The 13008-nt window shown below is 28.2% G+C and overlaps 1 protein-coding gene across 1 annotated transcript; it reads right to left on the bottom strand.

Moving 5' to 3' along the window:
* Nucleotides 1–4600: 4600 nt before the first annotated feature.
* Nucleotides 4601–5973, bottom strand: LOC137824905 (actin-depolymerizing factor 5). The gene is made up of 3 exons (XM_068630585.1): nt 5846–5973; nt 5401–5660; nt 4601–5157 (listed from the first exon to the last, which is right to left on the bottom strand). The coding sequence occupies exons 1-3, from the start codon at nt 5864–5866 to the stop codon at nt 5007–5009; spliced, it is 432 nt and encodes a 143-aa protein (XP_068486686.1). The 5' UTR covers nt 5867–5973; the 3' UTR covers nt 4601–5006.
* Between the last annotated feature and the right edge of the window lie 7035 nt (nt 5974–13008).

The following is a 13008-nucleotide window of genomic DNA, read 5'->3' as shown; positions in this document are numbered from 1 at the left end:
AGAAACCTTGCACGCATGCTTTCAATTTGCAGAACTTGTTAGGGCACTGCACGGAATGTAAAAAAGGGAAAGAAAGTCAGTCCACGCGCTTGAAAGCCGCGTGGAAAGCAATAAGTGATATAAACTTTATTTTATTGCACAATCTTTATCTTTGTCTCCGGTTTAAGTAGGCAAGGACATAATAAGAGTGGCCCAAGAGATGTATCGGAGGGTGGAAGATGATTGGGTGGGCCATGATGGGAAAGATGAAGGGTGGAGATTGTACTGTTAAGAGATTTGTGCGTGGGAGGACATGTGATGATTTGAGTCATTCACGGCCTCAAGAGTGGTCTGGTCCGACACATGTTTTGTTCTTTTTTTTTCTTTAATTTTGGTTTGAGCTGGAAAGTGGTTTGTGTCAGAAGTTAGTAAATACCATTTGACGACGAGTTTAGATGTTGAGTCAAACTCGAATATATGCCATGGACGCACTTCAAAATCAATCTATGGAAAGTGCTTTTGCAGAATATATGTTCCAACACAAATATATTTCATTTTTTATATGCAGATTAAATTAGAAAATAACTTACACTTACAAATAAAAAAACATATATAAACTTTCAAATGCTTATGTTTCCACACTCACAGTCATATTCAAATAATTTTCGACTGGCTGATTTATTATAATATTATAAAATATATTATTAAATATTCAATTTTAACCTAACTTAATTTTATAAAATTAATTTATATGCTATAAAAAATACTTTTATTATTTGTGATCTCAAAAAAGATATGTATACATATAAACAAATCATTCACTTATTTGATATTTGTATAAAGGGTAGGGGCTTCTTTAGGTTTAAATGAGCATAATTCAACATTAAAATACAAAAACAAAATGTAGTATATTGTAAATAATTATAAATGAAAAAAAGTTTTGGTCACTAGAAATTTCTAAGTAACTATAATATTGATTCATGGTTGATTATATCAATCTCTTTAATTTTGTTTCAGTGATTTATTTATAGCATGGCATTTATAAGTTACTTACTGGATAAAATGAGAGCATTCAAAATGAATAAAAACAGCACATGCTTCCTAAAGTTTATCTCTTTTTTTTATATATATTTTAGTACAAGTAAATAGAACAGTAGAAAATTTCAGTATTCTATCTAATTTTCTTCCTCTATCTTTATTTCTTGTTCTCTGTCTATCCCCTTAAAGAGAGATTTGGTGAGTTCTACTGTTTTTTTCTTATATTAAAAAATTATATGGTAATATAAAATAGTTATTTTTCCGGTTTACACTGTTTAAAATATTTTCTATCTAAACAAAATAAACCCAAGAGACATAGATTAGAACAATACATAATAAAACTTAACAAGTGATTTCACAATTTAAAGCAAAATGCTAACAAAAACTCAACCTATCATATTCTCTACTATTAACTAAATTATAATTTTATTTTTAATTTGATAACTGTCTTGTTAATTATAAGTATGACTTAATATGAAAACATACATTGATATAATTGAAAATAAGATGAGAAAAAATAGAACAGTATATTAGTTGACATGCTACAGCAATTTGAGTTACATACGTTAGACAAGTTTAGCTAGGAGATAAGCAAATACATTGGATTAAAAACAAATGTATTTGAAATGATTTTAGGTTTGGTTAGTGATATTTGTTTTATTTTAAGTTAGATGTATTGATTTTAGGACCACGAATAGAGTGGTGATGGTTTAGATAGGAACTAAATTTGCAGTCCAAAATGAAAGGCATATAAACTAAATATTAATGAAGCCCAATGTTGGCATGGCCAACATTCTGGGCCAGTTATAATTTGAAAGTAACTTGGCCCTGATAAAGGCTTAGGATTGTGGTCCATGTCAACACTGATCATTGTAAACCACCCAACTTGTACAACTAGTACCTGTTATTTGGTTTTGGTTATAATCGCAAACAACTACAATATATTTACCACAAAATTTAACCATTTAACAGAACCCATGCAGAACCAGGATATTCAAAATTCTCTCTGAATGCAATATTTGTCAAATAGATAAGGCATTCTTGTAGTGTAAATTTCATTACATTAGTCAGCCTTGCATTAAAGAATTAAAAAAAGTTCTTAAATTATTTATATATTATTATCTTGATTCTCAAATGTATATTAATATTTAAAAAAGTATTTCAAAAAAGCTAATGTGCATTTATTGCTATTTAGCTTCAAGGAATAGCGTGCTTGGTGTGAGAGTTATGAATTGCGTTAAAAATGTCTAGGTTTTAAGGTATATTATATATATATATATATATATATATATAATATATAGAACTAAATATCTGTACATGGTTTGTCAGGGATATGATAATATGTAATATAATAGGTCCAAATCTGTATCATAATACTTTTCAAATGACTTTAATACTATATTAGTAAGTTGAATTTAGTAAGCTGAAAGATAAGAGGATATAGATGTGTTTAAACATGGATAGGACTGGACAATTTTGATGGTTTTTTACATTGTTGTCAAACAACATGCAAATATTTTTAGCAAGGTAATTAATCACTGAACACATCACGTGTATTTGTTAGGAATCTAAGTGTGAGTTTGAGTCTCACATTGAGTAGAAAGGAAAAAGTTGAGCGACACACAAAGAAGAAGACTCGTAAACTCATTACCTTATGATTTTGGATTGGAGTCCTTACTTGGATTTGACTTTCTCATTGGTGTTTGAATTTCTCTAATGAATTCCCCCTCAAAAGATCCAAGAGCGGTATCTGAGCCACATGTTTGTCTTTGTAATCATCTCAAACAAGTACATTACGATTCTTGTATCGAAAGTCTTCCTAATAGACATTGAGGTCTGTGTGTCTCATTAATGTGAATAATAGTACAAGAGTTGTATTGAGGTAGTCGTAATTAAAAATATTTTCACTCGAGAGAGTTGTATCAATGTAGATGAGACTCTCACTTGAGGAGGAAGAGGAAGAAGAGGAGAAATGTGAATATAAGACACACATTGAATAAAAAAATAAGAAAAATGAGCAATATAAAAAAAAAAACTAATGAATTCATTGCATTAAGATTTTTTTGTTGTAAGTGATGTTAAGTTAATCCCTTTTAAGATTTTTTGTTGAAAGTGATCCATTGTGTACATGTTTCATTGGTATTTTGAATACCTGTAATAAGAGCTATCTTTCTGAATGCCTGTAACTACGAAGAAGGATATATAGCCTATGAACATTTCTTCAGGTTTTATCCTGCAATGGTGCTTTGATTTGATTCCAATAGCCACCATCCTCCTCAGCTTTTATACACAGAGGGTAGTATCCCTAGGTTTCATACTTTTTTTACCATATAAATTTATTTTTGAATCTATTCATTCAAGTATCAGAAGATCATACTTAGTTTTATTGCTCAACAAATGATTAAAAAGGCATGTGATGAGAGCATTATTGAGTAAGAATAATTAGCAAAGAAAAAAAAAGAAAAGAAAAGAAAAAAAGGAGAGTAGTTGAGGTGGGGTTGTATAAAAAGACGAATTTGGTGATAAGGTTGAATGGTGAAGTAAATGCGTCCACAGCAGCACGAAAACGACACTGAAATAAAAAGCTTCAGCCAAGGAATCAACACTAAGGCCCGGCCCAGCTACAATTGCCCAATTCGGACAACTCAATCCATCTACGTAATTTAGATATCTACATTACCTTAACCGACAAACACTACTTACCTGCGAACCCTTTCTTTTCATATTCCTGCTTTTTTTTTTGGAAAAAACCTCAATACAATTTTGAGGTTTTTCTTACTTTGAATCTTCACTTTCATATCGTATATTTACAATGGCATCATTAGGGTATATTATACTTCACAGTATCATACTTTCTGAGTCATTCACAGTACTAAATATTTTCGAATCTTGTCATGTATATATCCATTTGCTTATATGAATGTATTGAAAATGATACCTATAAATATTGAAATATATATCTAACTTGAAAAGATATTTTCAATCTTTGACAAACACGCACATCGCCATCTTGATAGGCTAGCTAACTTATTTGTAATCTTTCTAGCGTACTTTGCACAAGAAATTTGGGTAAATAGCAGAGAAAAGAAAAGCCCTCTGAATGAACCTGTTGTCAAGAAACGATGGCGCATTTACCCAAGTATTATTAACCAAATACTACAATTAATTTCATGCACATCAACATCTTTTCAATTTTGTTGGCTGTCTGAAAGATAAAGACGAAAGGAAAAAGTCAAAAGAAATCCCAATTAAGCAAGCAAAATGTGACAGCGGATAGTTTAGCCTCCAAGTAATATTGCAGACAGTTGTTTATATTACTACTACTATTGTTTCTGTACAATATTATTTTTTAATCATTAGATTTACTTTTAAACTAAAATATTGGTGTTGCACTTGCCCCAAAAGAAGTGCACAGTATTGGAAAAGTATAAAAATACTTTTGACATGTAAAAGGTCCTCCTTTGTTTAGTTTATTTTGCTGTCTTCTCAGACATTGTTTCTGATTTTCTAGTTCTGGTTTTGTACAAATCCATGAGCGAGCACTGTCAGCAAGTTAGCAAACTGCAATGGTTAAGTAAGAATGTAGAATGCAAAAGCGTGATTTATATATGGTAAGGCATCAACTTTTCGTGTGAAAAGTTGAGCTAATCCATTCTTTTCAACAATTTTCATCATTAAAGAGATTGCAACCAAAGTTTGTTGCCCTTAACTTATCATACACCCGACAGTCATATATTACACATAACTTATTATCATGACTAAGGATTGAAGATTAGATGCCCCACTCAACACAATTAAACTAGCATAAAACACAAGAAATAAGAAGAGCACATGTCATACACAGTCATTGGATGGACCATATATATATAGAGAGAGAGTTATTTAAGTATTTTATAGGAGATAAGAGTAAGATTGAGGATTAATTGATTGATTAGCTGGGTGGATGAGCACATAATTTAGGAGTACGATTCCCACTTAAAAAAGGGCATCTATTTGGCTCTGTCTTGAATTACATCGAATCCCATCTCAGTTGGGTCAGTGGCCTGAACTTCATAGCTGATGCCATCCAAGGCTCTTCTCAGCCCATCCTTTGATGTTGCGTACAGCATCTTTGCTCTTATCCTAGATGCTGTTGGAGACCTGAAATTTTTCGCAAAAAACAAACAAACCCTTGCCATCAACCATCTTATTTAATTCACACCATAATTGCATTTGCACCTAAACAATAACTCAATTTGCCCTATTGGGTAGTGGGTCATTTTCCCATACCATTTTCCTACAACATTATTAGTCCTATAGAGTCAAAATGCATACCCTAAGGTGAGTACCAAATAATAACCATAGTCATGACATATGAACAATACAAGGTTGAATAATTGATACCATGCAATGAAGAAGATCTTGCTCTTCCGGCAGTTATCAACGGTGACAAAGTCAAAATCGAACACGGCATATCTACAATCGTCGTTTGGCAAGGACGCTGCAAGATCACCATAGCTTTCGCCGGGACCACCCACCTTATCAACGGTCACAAGCCTTGACTTTTCATCGATCTTGAACACTATGTATCTATGCACCTTCTTCCACTTCATTTCCATGAATGAGTTCTTGCACTCATCCGTCACCCACATCCCTGTAGTCGCCTGTTAATTCACCAATCGCAACCAATTCATCACTATAACAGCACAACAAAATCTACAAACCCGATTCATCATGAATGATATCACAACTAAGCAAATCGAACCACATACACTTTTTGTATAGTATTCATATCAAAATCAGAACAGATAGAATGGGAAAAAGGGTTACAGATGCAGTGGAGCGGTACCATTTTGAAAGCCATCGCCATTGTTATGTGGTGAGAAGCAGAACAAAGTTTCCCTTACTTTTTCTCTTTTCTTATTAAGCGTTGAAAGTTGACAAGAATCTGAAGGAAGAGTGAGACTTGGGTCTATATATAAGCACCATCTCCCCGACTTTGCCATCGCTGTTTCATCTTATTTACAAACGTGTCCTCTTTTATATTTAATAAATCATCAAATTAATTAATTATTCATTAATCTAATCTCATCCTATAAAATATCATTCAAACTTTCACTTCATGCCTGTTTGGTAATTTTACAAAATATAATTTTATAAATTTAATTAATATTCACAATTTATTAAATAAAACTAACGTATATTTTATTTTACCAATTTAACATTTTTACCCATAATTATCGATTTTATCAAGAGAAAACCAGGTGCGTTAAAAAATGAAAAATACTTTTGTATTGTTAACTCGTTCATAGATTCATATATAATGAGTTTTTTTTAATAATATATTAACTACATTTTTCATATCTATAATATATAACTATTATTAAAACCTTTCTTCAGTTCTTCAGATGGTAAATATTGAATTGATTATAGACATTCATAAGTAGATGACACGAAATGAAAATCCATTTTCATCTTATCACTTGGAATTCAATGTCAAATGGGGTGCCAGTTTAATACTTTGATTGAATTATACATATATATATATATAATTAATGATTTTTTCCTATAACATAAACCATCTTTATGATAGATAATTAATAACTGATAGTTAATTAAACTTAAATAAATTCACATTGATTCAGACATTCAATCATAAAATTAATGAATTTTGTAATTAAACAAAATTATTGTTCAACCTGCTCTTATTTACAAATGTTATTTAACATTGCTTAACAGAATTTACTATTTTTTTATGATTACAACAAAATTTACAATTGAAGTAAATACGTAGACATCATTATTTACATAAACAGTATTATTTAAGAAAAATATACTTTAATGAACTAATAAATAAAATGGTTTAATTATTGATAGAAAAACTAATTATAATATTTACGAAACTGATTTAAGCATTTAATATATAGAAAAATTAACATTAGTGTATTTGTAATAAAATTCTTAAATCTATGTGATATTTTAATATTTAAAAATGTAATAAACAACTCATATGATTACTGATACAAATTAATTGTGTCTTTTTTTATAATGAAGAACATAAGCATAATAAAATGGCAATTATAGTGAGGAAAAGGTACATGACAAATAATGAAATTTAAAGCAAAACTTTTCATTAAATGTTACTCACTGAGATTTTTTATTTATTGAACATGTAAATTAATTAGTAAGAAGTAATTTAAACTTAATTAATATCTTAAATTTGAGCAACATGTAATTAGGTTAAATATTTGTTTTATTAATAAGAATTCAAAATATATCGAGTTTACCATATATTTAACTAATTAAGTTAGATTTCCTTTCCTTGACAATTAGGTTGAATATTTAGGGAAAAAAATATTACTCATAATGGTTTTACCATTCACAAATAATTGTTTTCGTACAAAATATAAGCAATCTTTCTTTTTAAATTATATTTTCTTATTATAAAGGCACATGTATTGTCTCGGAGATCCAAGATAAAAATTTCAACAATAAAATTCTCTCTTTATATTTTCGAAGCAATATTATACATACATTTGATGATTTTAAATGTAACTTAACATATATTTCAGCATTGTTTTATTAATTTGTTAAACAATATCATTATTAGAAAGCAAAAAACATTTTAATATTACACGAACAGTCTTATACTCTTGTAGCTAAAATAAGAAATATATCTCAAAAAAAATATTTCTTTAAATGAAAATAATACTTAAATACATAATTCTTATTAATTATCTTCTAAAATATTACATTTTTAACTTTTGAAATGACTTAAATTATTTTATATATATATATAGAGAGAGATTTTAAAATTTCCCTTCATACATAATGTTAGGCTTTTTTAAAAAAAATTTAATTACTTTTAATTCTCTAATACTTTTGTAATATTCAATCTTTATCATTAACTCTAGTCAATTAAAGGCGGGAAGCCATTAAAAATCTTAAGTACACAATTCAATTAAGAAATGTTTAGTATTTTATTTAAATTAATTAATTACATATAATTATTTTTATGAATTTATAAAATATTATGTGTAATAATACGTCATATTTTCTTTTAAGATTTTCTTTAATTCAATGAAAGGACAATTAAACTAATTCACCGAGGATATATGATTTGTATTTGATAGAAGATATATATCTCTTTAACAAAACCTTCTACCTTTCAGAATAATTTAATTATAAGGCATTAAATGTGCAAAATTAAAAATGAAAAGCTTTAATATCTTAAATTTAAAAAACTAAAACTATTTAGCAATTATTTCCTTTAAGGAATATGAAAATATTTTCTTTTTTTTTTCAGAAAAAAATTCTATTTTTTTATTAGTTTCTTTCCTTACAAATTAATAGACATCACCCAAAGGAAAAAAATCATATATTTGTAGTATTCCATTGTTGCCATAACCAGTTTTGTAATTCCATTACTAATGTTAGTAAATTAGCTGTTTAGTTAAGACACATGTTTATATTTACTGTTTAGTTTGAAATTACCTCTCTCACTCACTCTCTCTCTCTCTCTCTCTCTCTCTCTCTCTCTCTCTATATATATATATATATATATATATATATATATATATTTAAATTAAAACATTATTTGCTTGACAAAAAAACTATTATAACATATATACATTTATTTCGTGGTAAGACATTGGTGATAGAATGATACATGCATGCATGATTATTTTTCATTATTCCACTTGAACGAAAAGAAGATGAAAGAAGAAAAACTATAGGAGAAGCATAACAAAGTCCCAAAGAGAGAAGGAATACATAAAAGCTAACAGATGAAAGTGCTACAATACTTATAAGGAAAAGATTTTCTTAACAACCAAAAAGTAAAATACATAAAACCATTATAATAATAAAATAATATTTTAAATTAAAAAATAAAACAAATTTAATTAAAATATTAATTTATTTGTTTGTTAAGTATATGTTTGTTACTAGTGTCAAGATATCAACCCCTACTTATAAAACGAGACCATTGTTAGGTTGTAATGTGACAAATAAAATCAAAGAAAAAAAAATCAATGGACCTAACCCAAGTTGATCATGCTATTAATTTTTTATCGATAATAAATAAATTAAATAGATCATTTCACATATGTTTCAACTCATATATAGAGTATATGCTTCCAACCAAATCCAAAATAAACCAATAACATAGCAACAAAAAAAATCTATTTAGATTTTATGCACCCTAGGTATGAGTTGCCTTGTACAATGAAACTTAACTTATTGACCAATCCAAAAAAAAATAAAAATATAACATTATTTTGTTCAACAAAAATTAGGAAAAGAATAAATACTAAAAAAATCATTAAATAGAAACTAATTTCAGAGACAAAAAATAATTAGTTGCTATATTGTCAAAATTATTTTAGAGACTAAAAAAATTATTGGTATCTAAATTAGTTTCTATTATTGATAAGTAGTTTCTAAATTGGTATCTAATTAGATATCAAGGTTTTAGATACCAACTTAAAATCTAAATAATTGGTAGCTAATTAGAAATCAATTTAGAAATTATTTTCCAATAATATAAACTAATTTAGATATCAATAATTTTTTTAAATTTATAAAATAGAATCTAATTTTGTCCATATAACAACTAATTATTTATTGTTTTTAAAATTAATTTTTATTAAATAATTTTCTTATAGTGATAAAGATGAGAATGCAGATCTCTCATCTCATATTTAATCTGCAAAGTACATATCAGATTAGTTCGTCCCACGTAAAATTGTGGATCAATTTTGTTGAACCACAAAAAATTAAAAATTAGATGTAATAATAATTATGTATTCTATTTTCTATATATATATATAAATGAAAGAAAAAAAGAGATAAAAAAGTTTGATAAATGATGAAATAAAAAAGATAATAAGAAAAAAAGTGTGGTAAAATGAATAAAATAGAAGAGAAAATAAAATTACAATTAAATTGTATAATTGTACCAAAAGTCATGATCATAAGTTGTATTGGTATCTGGGTTCCAATGGACCACACATTGAAATAAGTGAAAGTTAATGTATATTATTGATGGAAGATGTAAAGAAAAACACCCACCATTCAATGTATTAATTTTATCCCATAAATATGTTTTGCAGCATTGACTATAGCCACCATGGTACTGTTTATCTCGGATCACACCCACAGTTCCCTCGCACTTTTTGTTTCTGAAAATAGTCTTTGCGTGAAAGCAAAGCAGAGAAGAAGATGATAAAAAAATGTGATGGTAAGTGTTTCATTGCCATGCTTCTTTGAGCTTCGAGATTTCACAGCCCAAGGGCTAAAGTTTTCCCATGCATTTGTCTAAGAAAATGAAGCCAACGGAGTTAACACCGCAACCAATGTCTTATCATTTAGTTGATATTAAGACAGTGATAGAGTTTCTGACATATGCAGTGACTCAGATTTTGTTTTAACATTATTTCCATTATTCAATATCACACTTCATCAGTTCTCTATGTCACTATGTTACATTTTCCCACATGCGTTGCTTCACCTCAGAGAGAGAGAGAAGATAATGGAGATTTTACAAACACTAAAATCCAGTGAAATAGCCACCAAGATAACTTGTGCAGCTGAATAGGGAAGCATGTATATCGAACCAAGGGTCCTCTAGGTTGAGGTGGCATCATTTATTTGTTCCTACCATCACAAAATATTATTATTCTTTTACTCATAAGTGTGAAGAGATGGTTGTGCATGATGTCTAAATGCTTTAATATTGATGCAGCTTCTTCTGCATGGAAGTACTCACTCTTGTTTGTGGTGCATGATAATCCTCAATTTGACAAAAGAACACCAAATAATATAGGCTAACTTTATCTTGTTGGACCTTATTATGCATATTATATTCTGATTGAATGTTTTATCTGACTTGTCAACATTAGGCAATATTGATGACCTGATTCAATTCTAACTCTAGACTCAGCTTAATATCATTGTTTACACCAAGAACTGAAAAAACTCAGATTTGGCCAGCTAAAGGGAGAGACAACATGCATATCATGTGCTGTGCTGCTTGTACATTCTGGTTCATAATGATTTCCATTCTCAAGATCTGATCCACAAGATAGATATATAGCAGTTTTTATAGTGTCTAGAAATTATTGTATAGTAGAATGGTGCATAAAGTAAGAGGGCATGAACCATTCTCTAATCCCAACCACAAGGCCATAACCTTCGAAACCTTTCACACATAACTTAAATGGTTCAATGCAACACTGCTAAACCAAATTCATTCTCACTGCTAAACTTTATGTTATATCATCATGTTAATAATAAAATGACATTATTTTATAAAAACTAGTGATAAAATCACATATTTTTATAGGCTCAATAACACTTTATTACATATTTAATATGTAGATAAAATATAATTTAAAATATGTTATAATAAAACGTAGGAGAAAAAAAATCCACAATGAAATATGCAGTCAAACTTATTTAGTTGTCAAATTAAAATCCTTGAAAGTCATAAAAGTAAATTAAAGAAAATTAGAAAACAATATTGAAAATTGAATTAAATTCAACTATTAAAAAAATAGTTTTTCTTTGATGAAACTTGACATTATTTACTTTCAAAATAAAACAGATCCAAAAAAATATATATATTAATTTGGGTGACTGTTTATCTACAAAAATCAAACTAAACCTAAATATAAAGTTTAGTCCTTGTCAAATTAAAATCCTTGAATCATAAAAGTATATTAAAAAAATTAGAAAAAAATATTGAAAATTGAATTAAATTCAACTATTAAAAAAAAATAGTTTTGCTTTGATGAAACTTGACATTATTTACTTTCAAAATAAAACAGATCCAACAAAATATATATTAATTTGGGTGACTTTTTATCTACAAAAATGAAACTAAACCTAAATATAAAGTTTACTCCTGGTAGTTCAAGTAATATTTGTCCTACTTATAAGATGAAGACTAAGTTGCATCATTTAGATAGGTGGTTTATCATATGTATCAGCTTTATATATATATTAGAGAAAGAAGAGAAAATAAAGAAAAAAAGAAAATAATATATTTTATTAATAAAAAGACTTATATTATTGAACTAATTAATACTAATAGAACAATTATAACTGATAAACCTGTTATAATCGAAAAGATTTCTTTATACTAAAAATCTAAAAAATATTATATAAGATCATCTTTATCTTTTATAATATGAACCATTTTTAGATTCTCATAACATTAATCTCATCCACTATAGTTATGCGACTTACCTTTGGATCTCTCCTACTTTCTTCTGTGGATTTTGTTTGTTGATTCACATTTTTGGACGAACTTCCATTTCCGTGGTTGCAGTATGCACAACTTCAATCACAAAATCATGCATGACCTTGGTTTCTTCAATGTTGGTGCACAGCAATTCTCATACTTCAATAGAGTCTACAATGACCACTTTCGAATCTTTATAGCAATTTACTTCAACACCCTACAATGACAAAATTCTAGAAATCTCATCAAAACATAATTTCATCGCAAGTTTATTAAATCTAAAAACATAATTTCATCGCAAGTTTATTAAATCTAACAACAAAAGTTTATAGTAGAAGGATTGGTTCAAAATAGCTCTAATACCATATTAGAAAGTGAACTTTAAATTTAACCCAACCCCATAAAACTAGTTCATGAGGTGAGGTTTATACCCACTTATATACAATGAAATATTCACATCTCTAGTCGATGTAAGATCTCCAACCGTTATTATTGTAGGTTAAGTTTTTTTTGGGTGCTTTCCATTATCTTCAACCTAATAATCTTGTATTTACATGGGATGGATAAAAAAATGTATTTTTTATCAAGAAAAAAATTAACTAAAAGTGCCAAAATTTAACCTTATATAAAACACAATTATAAAGATTAGTGCTTGGATCTCATGTGTTGTATGAAGTATTTGAAAAAATGATGTTGTGCGGAATGTTAATTTCTATATGTCTAGGTTTGTTGGATTTTTGTGTAGGTTCTTGTGGTATATAGTTGTT

This window comes from Phaseolus vulgaris, chromosome 11 (genome assembly GCF_000499845.2).
Source record: "Phaseolus vulgaris cultivar G19833 chromosome 11, P. vulgaris v2.0, whole genome shotgun sequence".
In the NCBI taxonomy this organism is placed as follows: domain Eukaryota; kingdom Viridiplantae; phylum Streptophyta; class Magnoliopsida; order Fabales; family Fabaceae; genus Phaseolus; species Phaseolus vulgaris.
This window is presented reverse-complemented; position numbering and strand designations above follow the sequence as displayed.